The 19,545-nt window shown below is 54.4% G+C and overlaps 1 protein-coding gene and 1 non-coding gene across 10 annotated transcripts; one reads left to right on the forward strand and one right to left on the reverse strand.

Moving 5' to 3' along the window:
- Nucleotides 1-124: 124 nt before the first annotated feature.
- ANKRD13B (ankyrin repeat domain 13B) lies at nt 125-17,203 on the reverse strand. Of its 9 annotated transcripts, none has more exons than XM_088802026.1 (15): nt 17,071-17,203; nt 6,849-6,984; nt 6,633-6,757; nt 6,500-6,545; nt 5,749-5,892; nt 5,473-5,662; nt 5,329-5,395; nt 4,185-4,266; nt 3,347-3,411; nt 2,993-3,123; nt 2,714-2,871; nt 2,435-2,587; nt 2,184-2,333; nt 2,018-2,094; nt 125-1,525 (listed from the first exon to the last, which is right to left on the reverse strand). In XM_088802026.1, the coding sequence occupies exons 1-15, from the start codon at nt 17,182-17,184 to the stop codon at nt 1,304-1,306; spliced, it is 1,860 nt and encodes a 619-aa protein (XP_088658152.1). In that variant the 5' UTR covers nt 17,185-17,203; the 3' UTR covers nt 125-1,303. The 9 variants fall into 9 exon arrangements, with proteins under 9 accessions (XP_088658152.1, XP_088658151.1, XP_019595088.2 ...); XM_088802025.1 differs by having other exon boundaries at nt 125-1,564; XM_019739529.3 differs by having other exon boundaries at nt 2,170-2,333.
- Nucleotides 10,093-10,199, forward strand: LOC141569065 (small nucleolar RNA U13). The gene has a single exon (XR_012492459.2). It is a non-coding gene; the product is annotated as a small nucleolar RNA U13 (small nucleolar RNA).
- Nucleotides 17,204-19,545: the final 2,342 nt, after the last annotated feature.

Here is a 19,545-nt window from a genome sequence, read left to right on the forward strand (position 1 = left end):
ACCGTGCCTGGGCTCAGGCCCCACCAGGCATCCTCTTACCTCAGAACCCGTACACTGAGGTTCAGAAGGAACCCCCAGACCTCAGGTGGGTGCCCTCCCTCAGTAAAGGCAGGTAGGAAAAGCCTCAGGTTTGAAGCCTCTTTTATTTGTGCCTCAGAATCAGTCCGGTGCCCCTGGCATCAGGGAAGGGGTGAGAGGAACAGCTTCTCTTTGTTGTTTTTTTCCATCCCTTTTGTGTCCCTTCTGAACCTCACTGGCTGAGCCAAGAAGGCCCGTCTGAGGGAACCCAGACAAGGGAGTGCGTTGGGACCCTGCCCCTGGAAAGGTCTGTGCTTCTCTGGGTGGGTGGGGTGGGGCAGGGGAGAGCCGGGGGTTAGCACCATTGGATGAAAGGTTTTAGAGTCAGCCCCTGGGTGGGGGCAAGTGGGATGCACAACCAGAGGGCTAGCAGCAGCTGGTGGGAAAGGGTGGGTGGTGGTGCCAGGGCCCTGGGCGACATCTCTGTGTCCAGTTTAGTATAGGGTCTAGTGCTTGTTCCCAGCCCAATATGCTCCCCCACACACACCATTTGCCAAGAGAGCACGAGGGAGCCAGGCCTTGCAGAGGTGTATGTGTGTGTGGGGGGGTACCGTGGGCACCCTCCGTGATCACAAAAATGTCTTGAGGAAGGGGACTCCAACCTTTGGCCGCCAAAATTGAAGCTAGGACCACCCTGAGACCTGACCCGGGAGAGGTATGGGGGCTGGGGGAGCCGGGCACCCCGCTAAGTGCACTTGACGCTAAAATGCCGGGGTGGGGGAGGCGCTGGGCCCTTGACCTGCTGATTTGTGTCTGGAACAAAGCAGCAACACAGAACGAGGGGAGCTCAGTTGCGCCCCGGGGGTGAAGAGCGGAGATGCAAAGGCTTCACGGGCAGTGTCCTGAAGAGGGGACAGTGAGCAGAAAGTAGGGCTGGCCAAAAGGAGCAAGGATGGGGACACCGCTCCTCTAAGGACCCGTCTCCCGCTCAGAATCTCCTGGCTCTGCCCTTGGACCGGCCTGAGCCCAGGGCAGAGGGTGGGGGTCAGGATACAGCAAAGCAGGAGGACAGGGCCATGCCAGCTGCCTCCAGGGCCCTGGCCCAGGAAAGTACCACGTGGCCATGCCGAACCCCTCCCGGTCCGGTGCCTGGTGCGCGGCTACGCCCCTGAGGCGGCGGTTCGGGTCTCCAGCCGCCGCGGGACAGGCATGCGGGCCCTACATGTCTCACTCCGGGGCGGGGCATGCGTGGCGTGGCTGAGGGCCCCGGCTGGGGCGCTACTGCTCAGTCAGCGAGAGCCGCAGGATGCGCTCCAGCTCCTCCTCCTCCTGGAGCACACGTCGCCGCCGCTCCTCCTGCTCCTGCGCTGACAGCTCCATGGCCAGCCGCAGCTGCTCCTCGTAGCTCCGGAACACGTGGCCGCTGGGGCCCCGGCTTGGGCTGGGCCGAGGACTGGGAACCGCCGTGGGGGGCACGGGCTGGTGCTGGGGCGTGGGTGGGGTGCTCCTGGGGGCGGGGAAGACACGTCCAGGGCTCCCAGCGCACCTGCCAGTGACCGCAGCCAGGAGCCAGCATGGAGGCCCCACAAGTGCAGGCCTGCCACCCTCCAGTGGAGGTGAGGAGTCCCGCGTCACCATCCTGGCTCCCACCCAGTTGTGGCAGATCCCCCCACCTTCTCAGTGGACGGCGGCCCAGAGCATGTGGGCATCTTTTAGAAGCCCAGCCTTACATCCTGCCTGGTGAGGCCCTGGAGGCCAGGAGGCCTGGCCCTCGCTCCCAGACCCCTTTTGGAGTACTGCTCATCCATCCAGGAGGAAAGGGTGGTGGGAGAAGCCATCTTGATACCGGTAGGGTCCCTGGTGAGGGTACCACAGTTTCTCTGGGCCAAGAGGGGCTGCTCAGCCGGAAGTGTTCTCACCACTGGGACAGGGTACTGGGGTACCGTGTGCATGTCGGATGGGTAGGGATAGGCTTCTCCAAATCCTGGTGGGCACTGACCTGTCCTGTTGGTGACCCTCGTAGGACATGGGGTGAGTACCCGGCTTGCTGTTGGTTAATGCCTCCCAGATGGTGACCTGTTGGGAGGAGGCGTGGGCCAGTTGGCTATGGCGGTGCCCAGTCCGGTGGCCAGGCGCGGCTCGGGGACGCACCTGGTCATACTCACTGCCCGCCTCAAGCAGGCTCTGCTGGATGGCAAACTGCAGCAGGTCGTCTTCGTCATCACGGGTGGCTGCCTCCCGCTGGCCGCCCAGAACGCTGTAGCCTCGTGGGGCCTCGAACAAGGCGGGGGAGATCTCACAGCTGCGGCATGAGGCTGAGGGCAGGCTGGGGTCAGAGTGGCTCCCCAGGAAGGGACAGACAGCACACCAGCGTGGGGGTGAGGGAAGGGTGGGCTCGGAGGAGGACAGGGCTCACTTGTGGAACTGGAGCTGCTGACACTGGAAGAGTCGCTGCCTGGGGAAGGGGTCTCGCTGCTGGGGCTGCCTCGCACTAACGGCACCGGCTCGTCGCAGCCATTGAGGTTCCCGAAGGTGATGCGGGCGTTGAGGACGTGGAAGATCGGGATTTCTGACCATGAGGAAACCATCAGGCACCACCAACCCCCCCTCACACTTTAGCTCCCCACACACACTTTACCTCACCTAAGCCCCACACCCCCAACAGCCACTGAGGGGACATGGGGTGGGGTCTCACCAATCTTGACAGGGAAGCCAGGAGGCAGGCGCAGGGTAATGAAATCCCGGAGCTTGGCAAAAAGTGCATTGCTGACAGCCATGAGATCAATGATGGGGGCCACCTGCTCACACAGGGACAGGGGGTGCTCCTCACACAGCCACAGCTTGGCCTTGAACCTGCCCCCCACAGATCCCCAGGGGTGAGGGACATTGTAGAAGCCATGGCCTCCCAGAACCTTCTGGAGCTCGGCTGGCTCTGCCCTGCCCACCCCTCTCCATCACCAGCAGGGGGCCTCACTTCTGGGTCTTGGTGGTCAGTTCCATGGGGCGGCCCATATCACGGTTGCCAAGCTCAAAGCTGGGATTGAAGTACTCTTCTGCGGTGATGGCAGTGGGGTTGGCTGGGCTCAGAGTCTGAGTGATCAGGGTCTGTACCACATGCGGAGGGGCCCATGAGACCTTCTGTCCCTGGTACAAGGCCAGCCTTACGGGCCCTGGAGCTGGCCCCCTTCCCGCCCCCGCCACTGTGGAGCTGAAATGGCCTTGGGCATCGTGGAAAAGGTGTCCACATGCTAAGCAGGACACCCCCCAGGCCTCCTCCTGAGCCACATTCACACCCTTCCACCAAGGGGCACCCATGGCACACACTCACCCCATTTTGAGGGCCCCCATGCTGCTCAGCAATTCCCAGGAAGGACTGCAGAGGTGTCTTACAGCCTACAACAAATGAGGCATCTCAGAAGACACTGCAGCCCTCAGAAGTGACAGCACCCAAGACCTAGGGAGGAGGCTGCTTCCTGGGGGGAGGAGGGAATGGTTTATCCACACCGCACATCCAGGCACCTTCATCTGAAGGTGACTGAGAGCTCAAAAGGACAAGACCAGAACCACTATAAGCACAGCTGGAATAAAAGCAGGCCTGGGGCTCAGGAGAAACTTCTAAAAGAGTCACTCTTCAGGTTGGTGACACTGAACAAAAAATACCTGCCTTTGGTGAGGTATTTGGGGTATGCACATGTATGTGTGTGTTTTGCTTCAGGCACTTCCATATCAATGACTTCATTTGTTCCTCTGTGAGGCAGGAATTTTGTCTCTCCACTTTAGACAGTCTAACTGGTGCCCAGAGAGTCAGGTGTGGTATCAACGGGTACAGAGAATCAGTGGCAGGCTGCTCTGACTTTCTTTGCCTAGGATGTCTCACTAGACTAGGATGGCCAGTAAATAGGATACATGACATTTCCCTCCCTTCCTAAATCCAGTGCAGACATTAGTAATCAATTCCTACCCATTGAGCCCGAATGTTGCCTTAGAATCATCTTAGCACTCTAGGCAGCCACTACCAATCCTTAGGACTTAGCACTTGCACTGACACCTATTTGCCTGAATAAACTAGCCTGACTTTTGCAAGGATGTCACAGGGAATACTGATATAGGCGCTCAAGTGGAAGCTGGTTCCTCACACGTTCCGCCATGTGCCTCTGCCTCATTACCTTTGACCTTGCCCTTGTGCTGTTCTGAAAGATGCTCTGTCCGTGTCCGGGTGATGAGTTCCACGTTGGATGCTCCATATACCTGGGGAAAGATCAGAAAAGGGCTCAAAGACAGCTCTGGTACCACTACCCACTGTCCCCAAAGGCATTCTGAACACTTCCTGCAAGGAAGGGTCTGGGGCGGGGAGGGGGTGGGGGGAGCTGTTTGCTCCAATCTCCAGGCCTTCAGGAAAGTAAATTTATGAAGACTTATGAAGACATTCATTCATGCTCTTATTCATTCGACAAACACTTTGTGAGGAGCCTCTATGTACCAAGCACTGAGGCAGGCATGAGGGTACAGTGCTGAACCACCACAGCCAGACACCGTCCCTGCCTTCTCGAGGCTCACAATCTACTTGAAGACACAGAAAATGGACAGTTACAACATAGTGTGATACATGCTCTGGTGTGGGGAGCACAGGACTGTGGGAACAAAATGCAGCGGCTTCTACCCCGTCTGCAGAACCAGGGAAGCCTTCAAGGAAGACACAGGACAGAAGCCTGCAGCGTCTGTTAGCTCCTGTGTTCAGCGGCGGCACCCTGCGGTCCCATCAGGGTGATGTGGGAGTCCCAGAGTGACGTATACAGTCTTCTCAGGGGGATCGGCCTGGCTCTAGGGTCAAACAGCAAGGGTCTGGACCTCGGCTGGCACTTACGGTTGTGTGACCTTGTACAGGTCAGGTAACGACCCCAAGCCTCCATTTCCTCATCATAAAATGGACTGATACCCTAATTCATAGAGTTATTATAAAGATTAAATGGAATACCATGGAAAGGACTCAATAAACGTCTGTAAAATGGGAATAATAGTAGCACCTACCCAAAAGGGTTGTCGTGAGAATTAAATGAGCACGTGTATGTGTGTGTGATATATATACATGCATACATATAAAATGTCAGAACAGTGCCTTGAACACGAACATAATAAGTGCTCAATAAGTTCTGGCTATCCTCCTCAGCTGCCTCTGGTCTAGTGCTGCTCCCTCTATGCTGCATGGCTTCTGCGCCTCCAAGGCTGAGAGAGGGTGGTTAGGAAACCCCTGGCCAGCTCGCTATAGGCAAGAGTGTGGTGGGTCCTGGCACCTAGGAGCTGTGGCCTCACCTTGGCTTCATACCCATTCACCATCTCAGTCTTCTCACTGCGCCAGCCCAGGATGCCAGTCTTGTTCCTGGAGAAGCAGAGTGGTCCAGGTAAGAGGGCCCCTCACCAGGTTGGCTCCAGGGTCTCGAGGCTATGCCCACTCACCTCTCAAAGGAGATGTTCTTGGTATCGAGCTGCGTGGTGACAACGGGCGCAGCAAGCCGGCTCAGCACCTGCTCCTCGGTGGGCTGGGCAGCAGCCAGGAGCAGCTCGCGGTCCTGCCCGGCCAATGCCAGAGTCTCAGTGTACACCACCCGGCGGTCATGGTCAATCTCCATGACCACAGCGCCTGTATCTGCCAGGTACAGAACATAGGCGGTCAGGGGTGCCATGGAGCTGTCTCCAGCCTCCCCACCCTGCCCCACTTCCTGCCTGCCTGACCTTGGCCTCTGAAGACGAAGCTGCGGTTGCCTCGTTGCCACGTCATATGGTCAAAGCCTAGGAGCGTGGTGTCTACCCGCAGATTCTGCCCACTCTTCCACACTTTGTAGGTGTCGCTAGGGCAGATCTTGGACACCAGGGGCACTAGATGGAAGGAAAGGTCGGAGGTAGCTTCGATTTGCCTGGCCCGCCCAACCTGGGCCACCTCCGGCCGGGAGTCGGGGTTTGGCTGGGAAAAGGTAGGAACTGGTGGGACAGAAGCCCCTCCCCCAACAACACCCACACAAACACAGGCCACAGTCACTCAGATATATGCAATCTGAGGTCAGGGACAGGCGTGTGGCAGCCACCACCAAGTTCCCATTATCTACCATTTGTTAATTCATTCAATCTTTTATCCGACCTTCCAACAAATACTTATTAAACACCTACTGTGTGCCAGGCACTATTCCAGTCACTGGGGATGCAACATTAAACAAGACAGGGAGAATGACTTCTTGGAGCTTACCTTCTAGCAGGGAGTGACAAATAACACACAAATGAGCAAATCATTACAAAGCGAAAGAGATAGTAATAACAGGCTCAGGACAGTGTGGGAAGGCCTGGCTGAGGAGGGAGCATTGAGCTGAAAACTGAAAGGTAAGGAGTCACAGAAGGAGCTATGGGAAGAGTGCTCCAGGCAGGGGAGCAGCAAGTGCAAAAGCCCTGGGGCGGGAGAGTGCCCAGAGAGGCCCCCATTAGCCCCTCTTACCCCAGCTAGTGAATTCCCATTTCATCTCCACGTAGAAGTCCTGGGCCTGGAGGACGACAGGAAGAGTGGCTAAGTCTGCGCTACTGACAGGGTTCAAGGGCTCCAGTGGGGAGACTGAGGGGCTGGCCCTCACCTTGCGCAGCTTCTCCAGGAGCAGTGGGATGCCTGCCAGTCGCTTCACCACCCGCTGGTAGTCCCGGTACCGTAGCACCAGCTGCACCAGCTCCAGGTCCCGGGTACTCACAGCCTCCTGAAGCACTGGGGGAGAGGAGACAGTGTCACAGGGCAAGGAAGGATATGCTGCTGGAGAGACCCTGGCTGTGGGGCCACGGCGAGCAGTGGTGCCCACCTGTCCAGCCGCTGCGATTCTCCCTGCCCACGTCTGCACCGTGTGCCAGGAGCACACGGGCACACTCGAGGTGCCCCAGTGTGGTGGCCAGGTGTAGGGGAGTCCGCCCACGGGGATCCAGCTGCTCGATGTCCACCTGGAGAAGGAAGTGAAGACAGCCCTGGTCACGTCGGAGGCCCAACAGCCTCTAAGCAGGCAGCAGTCACCTGGCCACTTCACAAAGCAATAGAAAAAAAACAGAGCTGGGGCCAGGGGAGTGGGAAGCGCTGGCAGGACAAGGCAGGAAGTGACTCTGAGAAAGTGATTCTTCCTCCTTTCCTGTCCACTTAGGTCCCCTCCAAGGCCCAGTGGGCTGCCTGCGAAGAGTAAGCTTGGGGCTGAAGGGCGAGCTAAAGAGGCTGCTGGCAAAGGAGGCCACGTGAGACAGGACCCATCCTAGGGGTCCAAGACCACAGCTTCAGGAAGGGCCAGTAATTTAGATCACTGACATTACCAGTGAGTGAGGTTTAGTGAAGAGTTGCAGTAATCCTTCGATAGGAATGAAGGAATATGTTCATGATATAACTTCAAACTCATGTCCTGCGCCCGTGGGACACTATGTACAACTCCTATGATGGTTTTGTGAATAGCATGATTATATTATGTGAGGTTTTTGTTGGGTGATAAAAGCATATGTCTGTTAAACATAAACGTTTAAATAGATTTGGGGAGTCTAGGACCTCTAGTTAAATACAACCCCATACATGTAACTCTTTCCTTCCCAAAATTTGATTAAAATGCCAGTAAAAGGCTTCTACTCCAACCATGATAACTAAAATTACCCTCCTATTATAAACAGAAAACTATTGCTTCAAGATAGATGAAATAACTGTTTGCAGACATTAGACAGCAAGTAGTCCTGTGATCCCTGAAGGAAGAGAAACAAACAATGTGGGCTCTAAGATTGCCTGGATTTCTACCTGGAGGAATATTTGGGACTGCAGTTCAGGGAGGGGAATCCCTAGCAGAGCACAGTAGTAATCTCACTCAGGAGCTGAGACGGCAGACAGGAGTTCAGGGAAGCTGAGGTAGCTAGAAGTTGCAGGGCAGAGTCCCAGGAAGGGATGAGCTCTGCAAGCAAAGAGCTCCAGAAATTCACTTGGGGTCGTTTTGATTCTTTGGTAAATACTAAACTTCATATGTGTAGAGTGAAACTCAACCAGACAGAAAAGGAACAACAGGTTGATAAATTCTCAGAGCTCACCCAGGGCAGGGAGACATTCAAACTCTAACCTGCTAGAGTGGAGAATCCTTGTTGTTTACCCGGGAAGGGTATTGAATAGGGACTCGAAAAGGGTTATGCCTCAGTAGTAGGGCTAACCTATCCCGAGAGAAAAGGCTCACCGAGACCCAATATAATAAAGATTAAAAATAAGCTCAAAAGGCTCAAACTGATTTGCAAGTAACTTAACTTAGTCTGTCAGAACAAAGCCTAATACTCTTTAAAGGAAGACAATAAAATCCAAGTGCTTACCATCACAACATTTACAATGTGCAACATCCAATTAAAAATTACTAGACATGCAAGGAAGTAGGAAAATATGATGCATAATTAGGAGAAAAGTCGTTTTACAATAAAGATGACGAATGGCTCAATATGTTCGAGAGTTCAAAGAAAAACATGAACACAGAGTTCATGGGGAAAGAAATGGGAGATACCAAGTACAGTATCTGAAGTGAAAAAATCCACTGAGTGAAATTAACAATCAATTAGACACTACAAAAAAAAGAAATCCATGAACTTGAGGACATAGCAATATAACTACACAGACTGAAGCACAAAGGGGGGAAAAAAGTACTGAAAAACATTCAAAGAGCCTCAGCAATCTGAGCCACTCTAAGGCATTCTAACTTAAGTGTAATTGGAATTCCAGAGGATAGGCTAAGTAAATGGGGGTAAATAAGACAAATTAAAATAAATAACAACCAAAACTTTTCCAAATTTTATTTATTTATTTATTTATTGAAAAATTTTTTTATTCATTTCAGGTGTACAAAACAATAGACATTTATACCCCTCACAAAATGATAACTCCCCCTCCCCCACCAAATTTGATTTTTAAAAAACCTATTGTAGAACGTTGAATGTTGGTACCCCTCAAAAATATACATCTATATCCCAACCTCCAGAACCTATGAATGTAACCTTATCCAGAAAAAGGGTTTTTGGAGATGTAATTAAGAATCTCAAGATCAAATCAGCCTGGATTATCCAGGTGGGCTCTAAATCCAATAATGTGTCTTTGTCAATAAGACATACAAAGGCCAGATACACAGAGAGGAGCAGTTGCATGAAGATAGAGGCAGAGACTGGAGTTAGGCAGCCCCAAACCAACCAATGCTTGGAGCCACCAGAAGCTGCAAGAGGTAAAGAAGGATTCTCCCCTAGAGCCTTTGAAGGGAGTGGAGCCTTGCTGACACCTTGAGTTTGGACTTCCAACCTCCAAAACGATGAGAGAGAAAAAAAATGTTTTTGTTTTAGCCCACCCAGTCTGTGGTAATTCGTTGTGGAAACTCATACAAAAATAAATCCATAGAACTAAGAAACTCAATGAATCACAAGCAAGACAACTATCAAGAAAACTACACCAAGGCCCATCAAAATCAGATGTTAAAAACTAGTGATAAAAAGAAAATCTTAAAAGCATTTTGAGAAATCAGACAAATTATATATGGAAGAACAAATGTAGGAAATACTACATACTTCTCATCAGAAACCATGCGAGCTAGAAGGCAATAGAATGAAATCTTTAAAGTGCTGGCGGAAAAAAACTGTTAAACTAGAATTCTACATCCTATGAAAAATATCCTTCAAAAACAAAGGGGAGAGGAGTGGCCAGATGGCTCAGTTGGCTAGAGCGCAGGCTCTGAAGAACAGGGTTGCCGGTTCGATTCCCACATGGGCTAGTGAACTGCGCCCTCCACAACTAGATTGAAGACAACAAGCTGCCGCTGAGCTTCCGGAGGGGCGGCTGGATGGCTCAGTTGGTTAGAGCACGAGCTCTCAACAACAGGGTTGCCGGTTCAATTCCTGCATGGGATCGTGGGCTGTGCCCCCTGCAACTAAAGATTGAAAACGGTAACTGGACTTGGAGCTGAGCTGAGCCCTCCACAACCTGATTGAAGGACAACGACTTGGAGCTCATGGGTCCTGGAGAAACACACTGTCCCCCAATATTCCCCAATAAAATAAAATAAAGGGGAGATCTGCCATAAGTGTGATGATTGGGTGTTCACACTCTTATGTGAGCTGTGCCTCCCTCAAATCTTGTTAAAACCTTGTTACAACAGCAGCGTATTACCTGTCTGACGTGAAAAGATAAGATAAATAGGGAAATGAAGAGTTTTGTGGACAAACGAAAGCTAAGAGAATTTACCACCAGAAGATCTTCAAGAGATGTTAAAGGAAGTCATTCAGGTAAAAGGGAAATGATACCAGATGGAAACTTAGATTCTGTACAAAGGAATGAAGAGTGCCCCAAATGGTAAACATGTGAGTATAAGAATGTCAATAAAATATTTAAAACGCACAAGAATAAAGAGATGTGAGCAGATGAGACATTTTACATGTTTAGAACATGGAAAGTGGCTGGGGCATCACTGACTTAGGGCAAGAGAGGGTACCAGAACCTAAGCACCCACAGAGGGGAACCCTATTCACCCCCTAGCACCTTCGAAAGGTACAGAACATGCAGGCGATTGGGAACAGCAGAGATGGGAGTGAGACTCAGAGCTGAACACAGGGGGGCTGGTTAAAATTCAGAGTCCCTGGCCCCCCTACCCAATCTTGTAAAGATGGGAGATGCCCCCTTCCCCTCCACAGGACGCCAAGGGCTTATTCTCTGCAGAAATTGAGGCTGAGATGCACTGGACTCGGGGACACTGACCTAAAGATGAGGTGATGGGGCTGAAAACTGGTGAACAGTGAAAGCCCAGTCCCTCCCCTGCCTCAGATCCCGGCCCACTGGCAGCCAGACTGCCCCATCCTACCCTGAGCAGGAGACTGGGGAATTCTTCCTTGGACAAACTAGAGGCACTACAGACCTCTGGGTACAGACATTTGGGAATCCCGCGGTAAGTGGCCAGCTGGCCACCCAATCATCTGACAACAGCACCCGTACATCAGTAAGCTCCACAGCCCCATTCTTAAATACGCCCCAACAACCAGGGGTGACTGGACATTTGAGGAAAGCCACCAACATGAAACACCAAAGCATGGACATGGATGCTGAAAACCCAAAGGAAACACTGTCAATGCAGGAAACAGAAGAAAACTTTTTTGGAGGAAAACAGTCATTTACGTTCTCAGAAAAATATGAAAAGATAATTGTATTTATGAAACAGAGTGGGACATCCCGACCTCCCATAACTTCTCTTGTTTTCCTCACTTTCTTCACTCCAGCCATTCCTGGACAGCTTGCACCCGCCCGAGTTCTCCCACTCCAGGAAACAGTACCTCAGTTCAGTGCCTTTTCAGGTAGAAAAAAACAAGTTTGCAACTGTTTTTCTCTCTTCCTTTCCTCTTGCCGTCCATATCTAATCCATCAACAAAACCTGACCTTAGAGGCTCTACCTTCCAAACAGATCCAGAGTCTTCTTATTTTCATCACCTCAATCTTCCATCGTGTTGTAGGCACCCCATCTCTCTCCTGGTGGCCTCGTCACCTCCTTACTGGTCTCTTCCCTCCTCTCCTGGCTCCTTAGGTCTATTCTCCTCATGGCCCATCACAGCTCCTGCCATCCTGTGAAATGCTCTTCAGGTGCTGACACTCTTTAGCTCAAAACCTTCCCACCGCCCAGCCCTGGACGACTCCTTACACTCACGCACTCTCCCACCTCTCCTCCAGATTCCACTCCCACACACCGGCCTTCCCTGGATACCCCCCTGCAGAGCCACAAAGCTTTCTCCCCCACTTCACCCAGGTCATTGCTCAAAGGTCACCTCCTTAGAAAGGCCTGCTCGGACCACCCATCTTAAATGACAGGTGCTATTTCTCTAGAGATTGCCCTTTCCCCTGCTTTAATTCTCTTCCAACATGAAATTGCTTGTTTGTTTTTTCATTGTCTCCCTCACCTAGATGGTAAGCCCCACACGGGAGGGTCCTTCTCTGTTCTGTTCAATGCTATATGCCCAGTCCCTAGACAGCACCTGGCACATACCTGGTGATTAATAAATATTTGTTAAACAAATGCAGAGCTGACTATATTTAAGGGACACGCGGAGGCAATCAAGTGTAAAATTGATAAGCCGAGAACTGGGTGTAGAAGTATATAGTTTATAATTATGGAGGTAAATAACAGGCAGCCTCGAGTTCAAAGCGGCTGCCTCTGAGGAATGAGACGGAGCAGTGGGGAGAGGTGAGGTGAGGATGGCTGCTTTTTATTACAAGCCTTCTAGCACCAGTTAAATATTTTAAAACATGAATGTGAATTCCTTGATCAAAAAGAAAGCATTTTAAATAATTTAAATTATTTATATAATTTTTATAACCCTGTGTTCGCATTTCTTTGTTTTTAAATACACCAGAAGCCTCAAAAAAAAAAAAAGTGTGCCCGGCCCCTGTGGCCCTCCGGCTGCCCCTCCCCATCAGCTCCCCACACAGGAGGGGGCCCTAGTTACTCTTTGCCCACTGTGGGTTGGGCTGGGCCCCTCCTCCCAACCTGGGTGCGGTCTGAGCCCTGGGGTGGGAGTGGTGAAGGGCCTACAGGCCCCAAGCTGGCTGGGGCAGTCAAGAGGAGACCTTCCTAGGGGCTGCAGTGGAGTCATCTGTGCCTCGCAGCTGCTGCTGCTGAGACCCTAGGGAGCTGGCAGGACACCCCACCTAGCCCCAGGGTTCCAAATGCTGCCTGCCACCCGCCCCCTCAGGTGCCTCAGCTCCAGTTGAGAGAGAGACAGACAGACAGACAGACAGAGAGAGGCTGGCACTGCCTGCCGGGCAGGAATGCCCCTCCCCACCCCCACTCCTCAGGAGCTCTCCCAGGGTCCTCAGGGTCCCAAGGCACCACTGTTTTCCAGGGCCAACATGGGCCCTGCGTATCCCAGCCAGGCCCCAAAGAAGCTCCCCACACCGGCCCAAATCAGGGCCTGCAGTGGAAGTGGCACCTTGCCCTGGGCCCAGGTGGGAGAATTTATTAATTTCCTCAGCAAAGGCCTGCAGCTATTTAATTGCTGGAATGAAAAGGTTTCCCATGAAACCCAATACCGAGCCCTCCCAACCAAGAGAATGGAAACTCCATGCCAGCAGGCCTCAGCTAGTGTCAAAAGCAGGGGTCTCGCTAGCTTAGGAGCCAGAGTTCCCTGAGCAGAGAGCCACCGTGTTTTCACTCAAACACACACACGCACACGCACTGGTAAAGATACACACTCACACTCCTGCCTCCATACTCACAGTGCATGTGCACCAGAAGTGTGCAAGCACAGGCGTGCCCAGCTGCTCTCTGACTCAGCAGGCATCTACTCACATGTAACACACGTATTTGTTGCCAGTATATTTGCACATGCACACCCCTCACACCCACATGCACTAGCAGGGTATTTTTCAAACTTGTTTCGCATTAGCAGAATCCTTTGGTTAGGTGAAATCCTACAAGGACACACCAAATGTACAGACTAAAAACGGGTGCTGGAGAAGAAGTGTGGGGCCTTGCCTTCTTAGCCTCTGTCTCCTTTCCCTGTTCCCCGCCCTCCTCCAGCCCCAGGCAGGACAGCCCAAGTCTGGTGTGATCACTGCTTCTCAGCTCTCCCACCGCCCATGAGGTGTGGGAACAGGTATTCCCTGAGTCACTCAGGAGGGAGGGAGGCACGATGCTTCCTTACACTGGGTTGAGCCTGTGGGGGTAGAACCTGCTAACTCTCCCTCCACGCTGCCCCCTCTGCCCTGTCCCACGCAGCCCGTCCCCTCATCCCAGACACATTGATTTTCGGTTTCTGGGGTTTGTGGCTCCCTCTTCTGAGCTTCCGAATTCACCAGCGGTGGTGATGGCCCACAGCCGGAACTGCCCATTTTAAGAGGTGGGGGTGGGGGGGCACAGGTGCTCTTGGACACACAGGTACAGTGGGTGGTACAGCGTCTGACTGAGCATCCAGGGGCTCGAGAAGCCATTTCACCTGCCTCTAGGTCAGAAGGATGAACTGAGGAAAGCAAGAAGGAAGACCATGCTGGATGCAAAAAAAACCAGGAAGAAAAAAAATATTTCCCAGGAACCATAGTTTGGCCCCCTCCAGAGTGCCAGTTGCCAGGAGAAGAATCCTGCTCTCCTTGTCCCTCCCACAGGGAGCTATACAATCTAACCGCGACCTCCCATCCCCAGGGAACACCAGGGACTCGTGACTTCAGAACCAGGGCCGTGGCCAACTGGCTGTGCCAACCTCAGGGCCTGGCCAGCCAAGAGAGAACTGGCACATCCACTGGCTTACAATCCTAGCCCCTTCCCAACCTGGCAGGACATGTGCGTGCCAGGAAGCAGGGGCACCCAGCAATCATTGTACTGCTAGGTGCCAGCTAGGGGTGGTCATAGACCCTTCTCTTCACCCAAAAAACACCCACTGCGCACTCCCTGCTTCCAGCACCCAAAAGAACCGGGGGGGGGGGCTGCTGAGCAAAGCTCATGAACCTGCCACACCATGCCCCTCCTTTGGAAGCCAGCATTGCCAAGCCTGCCCACAGGAGGGCTTTCTTGGAGTGAAAAAGAGGCAGCGATGCCAAGTGAAGCCCAGGGAAACCCAGCTGCTGTGTGTTAGAGGAAAGCCTGGCTGTTCTCTGCGACAGTTAGTGCCAGGAGAACCAGAGGTCAGGGACCTCCAGCTGGGATGCCTGGGAGTAGGGGGGAAGGGTGTGGGGGGAGGCAGAGGTTCATTACGATGTTAGGTGGCTGCTCCCAGGCCGATCCACTGCAGGAAATAGCTGGGTTGGGCACTCAGCTCTCCCCGGGAGCCTGATGTCTTGGGAACTGAACAGTGTACATTTGGATATAAGTGTCATTTTGGGTCAGTCCTGGAGTTAAGATACAATCAGGGGCCTCTTCCATCCAGACTGATTGGCACTTCCCTTCTTGGCACCCCCAGAGCAAAGAGGACTGATCTGATTCCTCTGTGGTTGAACAAGGGTTAACCTCAACCAGTGCCCTATATTTCCTCTGGCCTGGATCAGGACAGGAGGTGTCCATTTCCAGGAGACACTAACTCACCAGGGTGGCTCGGGGGCTGGGGTATGGGATGGTGGGGATGGGGGGAACCCGATGCCTGGTTTCTGTGGCGGCCTGAGGGAAGAAGAGGGACACACTCAGCAGCCCCAAACCACCCCTGCCTTCAGTGGGTTCCAGTCTCTCCACCCCAAGATGGCTGCTGATCTGAGGACTATCATTCAGAGAGTCCCGGGTGAAAGAGCCCTTGCTTCTAGGGTATATTGCCTCTCTCCAATCTCTGCAAGAAAAAAACCACCCACTCCTCCAGCAAAGGAGTGCCACTGAGGCATTCTGGAGATTCATCTACTAGCCCTCTGCCTAACAGTCCTTCAACCCACCAGCCCTCAATCATCCCATCAGGAAGTTCCTCTTGTGTCAGACTTAAATCCCTCCAGCTGTAACCTCTGTCAGAGACTTGTCTTCTTTTGCCCTCAGGGGAGGAAAGCAAAGAAGAGCCAAAAGAGATGACTGTCTGTTTCAGCACCCTGCACATCACACTGTACTTTCCTGTTTACACTCGCATCGCCAGAACAGGGTCTCCTTGAGGGCAGGGGCTGTTCGTCTTTGTTCCCCAGGATTTGTTACTCTGAATTCACTTCCTTTACCTTCAGCCTCTATGGCTGAAAACCACTTCCTTGATGATGGACAAATAGAGGCACGGTCTGAGGAATTACCTGGAGTGTCCTTCTGTAAGCAGAGGTGTAGCAGAGGTTTGGAGGCTCAGGTCACCCCAAAATGTTGGGACTACTATGCAGAGCTGGATGCTATGCTGGCCTGGGGGTGCTGTGGTAGACTTCAGAGATACACTCTGACCCTCACCTCACTTGCTGTCTGGTGATAACCTGCTCTCTGCCTCATTCTTCCCTTTGGGAAGAAGACGGCTGCTCAGACTGAACTTCCTGTGACTCAGGAAGTGGCCATCAAAAGGCATATTCCCAAAGGGGACAATCCCTGAGCAAACCACACCCAGCCTATGGCCCTGGAGTCTCAGACCCAGACCTCAAGTCTGCAGACCTCAACCTGAGGCAACCCAGGGCAGGCTGGGCCCATCTCTGACTCCTGCCTCTGCACCCTAGAGGGCGAGTTGTCCATGCCACGAGTGCTTACCTGTGGCCTGGGGGCCAAGGCAGAGTTGGGAACTACCTGTGGACCTGTGCCTGCCGTGGTCCTGAAGAATGGCCAGGAGACCCCACCTTACCCCATCTTCTTGGAGGCCACCGTCCAGCCAAAGCTGGCTGACCTAACCATTCTCACTGACTAGCAGGAACCACAGAGCCCGCTGTGTGTGCAGAACCTCAAATGTTTCCTGTGACTAGTGGCCCCTAGCTTCTTTAGAGCCTAGAAGCCAGGCCCCAGCACCAGAGGGCAGGAGAGCGCCTTTCAGCACCTGGACAAGGCTCTCGGGGCTTCCCCAAGAGGGTCTCTCTTTGTCCACTCCCCATTCCTGAGCCGGCTCTGGGGTCTGAGGGATCCAGGGGCTCTGCCCAGTCTAAGCAAACAGATTAAGCACTCGCCTTGAGGGTTGAGGGCAATGGGTGGGGCTGGGATGCCTGGGAGTGTCACATAGCCTATTCTCTGATCCTGGACTTGTGACCCGCCCCCCCCCCCACACGCAGGCTTTGCCTACCTCCGCACACTCACGCGGGAGGTGTCGCTGCTCCACTGAATGGGGCGGACTCTCCCACCACATGGAACACAGACCTAGCCGGCAGTCCCTCCCCCGCAGCCCTCACGACCCGGCGGGGAAGGGGCACAGGATCCCCTACCCCAATCTGAGAGGATCCGGGACACGTGTGGGCCGCCGGTCCCCACTGGAGAGGAGCCGGCGAGGGCCGCTCCCATCACCCTCTCCCGGTCCACAAGCACAAAAGCCGCGGTTCGAACAAAGAAGCGCTGCAAACTCGCCGGGGAGGCGGGACAGCAGGCGCCGCGCCCTCTCCCCACGCTGGGCGGGCGTGCCCGGCCGTGGGGTCCCCGCGGCGCCGGACAGCGCTCTTACCTGGCCGGCGCGGACCTCTTTCTCCAGCTCGCGGTGGCGGTTGTGCCACACGAGGTAGTGCAGCGGGTACTTGCCCTCGGGCCCCTTCTTGACGGAGGCGTTAGCGGGTATCATCGCCCGCTCCTCATGCCGGGGCCACGGCGCCCGGCCCGGGAGGAGGCAAGGCGCCGAAGCCGGGGCCCGGGGCCGCGGGGCGGGGGGTTGGCGCTGCCTGCTCGCAGGGTTGCGGCTCAGGCATGTGCGAGCGGCGCCGGCGGGCGGGGGCGGCGTGCCCGGCGCGGTGCGGGTGGCCGGCGTCCTCGCGAGGCGGCGGCGGCGACGGCAGGCGGCGTGGAGAGGCCCCCACCCGCCCTGGGAGGGAGCGGGCACTCGGCGACGCGGCTCCTACTCGCGCCTCGCCTCTCACACCCCCGCACACAAAGACGCGGCTCCACGGAGGGAGCAGGCTCCCGCAGCGGGCGCGGGGGCGCACGGGGTGCGGGCCCCGGGGACGCGGCCGCCGCCGCAGGGACGCGCGCCCGCAGCCCCCGGCTCCTCGCAGCCGCATAGCCCGGCCCTCAGCCCGAGCGGCCGGCCAGGGATGCGGGGGTGCAAGGGAGAGAGGAAGGGGACCCGGGTGCCCCGGGCAGAGCTTGAATACCTCGGCCCCGCGGCATCATGGGTCTTGTAGTCCACCTCGTAGAACTGGGGGTGGCGAGTGGCCGGAGAGGGTCCCTCACTGTCCCCCTCATCCCATGAAAGCATGGGGAGGGAATCAGGCATGGCCGAAACGGAGGCAGCGTCCTAATGCCAGGTGGGCTGGGGCGCAACCCCACCGCTGGCATTTTGCCTTTTGCCTGTTCATGGAGTGGGAGGGGACTACAGGCCTCGCCTCAGCATTGGGGGGCGCGGAAAGGTGTGGCCTTCGAGATCGAGTTTGGGTCCCAGTGGATCGCGAGGGATCTAGATTCTCCCCAAAAAAAGAGAATTATGTGGGACTCCTGAGAAAGGTGAGGGAGATTAGTACCAGGGGTTATTGGAGCAATCAGGGGTCTGGCACCTGAATAATTATATAGGAGTCTTCCCTGCCCTCTTATAAAATTAAACTCCATTTCCCACACTTTGACATTGGAAAGAGAATGTCCACTAAGTCTGGGAGGACAGTGCCCCTCCTCCATACACTGTCCTCTGCACGGACCAGAGTGGGGTTGGGCAGAGAAAGCAGCAGGTGGCAGCTCCCCATCTCCACCTTGTGTGATCCCCTCAAGAGAGGAAGTGGCTGATTCCAGAGACCGACTCCTTCCTGAATAACCCCAGGGTAGAGGTCCTTCCCGAAGGGTCCCTGAAGACTCGATGGTAAAAGTGGATGTTATCTCTGCGGACGCCTATTTCAAGGGCCGCCCTATCGCAAGGGTGGGAAGGACCTAGAGGCTTGGCCCAATCCCTGGAGGGAGGAGGGGCTGAGATGTTAGAGAGACCTGAGTTCGAATTCTTTCTTACTAATTGCCTGCCCTTAATCAAACTGCTTATATTTTCTGGTTTCTCAGACCACTCACCTCTAAAATGAGACTTCCTCCTGGGGTGAGTTAAGGATAGTAACTGCCCTGGAAACTGCGCATCCCTTCCCTAACCAGGCGGACTGACAGGTGTTGGGGACCAGGCATACATACGTAGTGCCTTCTCGAACCCATCTTAGAACAAGACAGGAATAAGGAATTCCACACCAGCCCTACTTAGAACAATCTAAGGAGTGTTTGTGTGGGAGGTGCTAGCAAAAGCTTGCAAACTCTCCGCGCCTTTCTCAGGTTCCTTTGTGTGGTCTTCTCTCCTTCCTCCTCCACACCCTGCAGTGCCAGGCCGGGGCGGGGAAGGATGAGGAAGGAGTGGACTGCCTCGCCCCTTTCTCCAGCCTGGGAGGAGCCAGCCGGCGTCTCTGGCAGCCGGGGGACCGCTGCCCACCTCTACCACGAGGGGTCAGCAAAGTGTCGTGGCTGAAGCTGGAGTTGGGGAGGGGGCTGGAGCTGGGGAGGGACGGCTAGGAGTGGCCGGTGAAATGCCTGTACATTTCCTTATTAAATTGTTTTTAGAACGTTGTGTGTGATTTCTCTTTAACTGTCCTGCTTCCTGAGGTGACGACATCTCCAAAGGGAAATCCTGAAACCCTTTTATCCGTAGCCCCAGGCCCAGAAGTTCGGCTGTGGCGGGGCGGGGGGTTTCCGGAACAAAGTTTGGAGAGTGGATCTGTGCCTGGGCCACTCCCAGGTAGTCCTGGGCCAACCAGATGGGGCCGGGACTATGTGGGACAGGGTGAATCATCCTTTTTCCCCTGAAGTCTTGGAGCTCAAGGAAGGAGGGAACTCAACCTGGATTGGGGGGCCTATCCCCTCCCCTGGGCAGCCGGCTCTTTTTGCCAGGCAGCCATACATACATTCTAAACCCAGGTCGCTTTTCCTCGGGCCTGCGCGCTCCAGCTGCCACGTGCTCGAGACGCGCCCA

The sequence above is a fragment of the Rhinolophus sinicus genome, chromosome 12 (genome assembly GCF_057876585.1).
Source record: "Rhinolophus sinicus isolate RSI-liver-muscle chromosome 12, RSI-T2T, whole genome shotgun sequence".
Classification (NCBI taxonomy): Eukaryota; Metazoa; Chordata; class Mammalia; order Chiroptera; family Rhinolophidae; genus Rhinolophus; species Rhinolophus sinicus.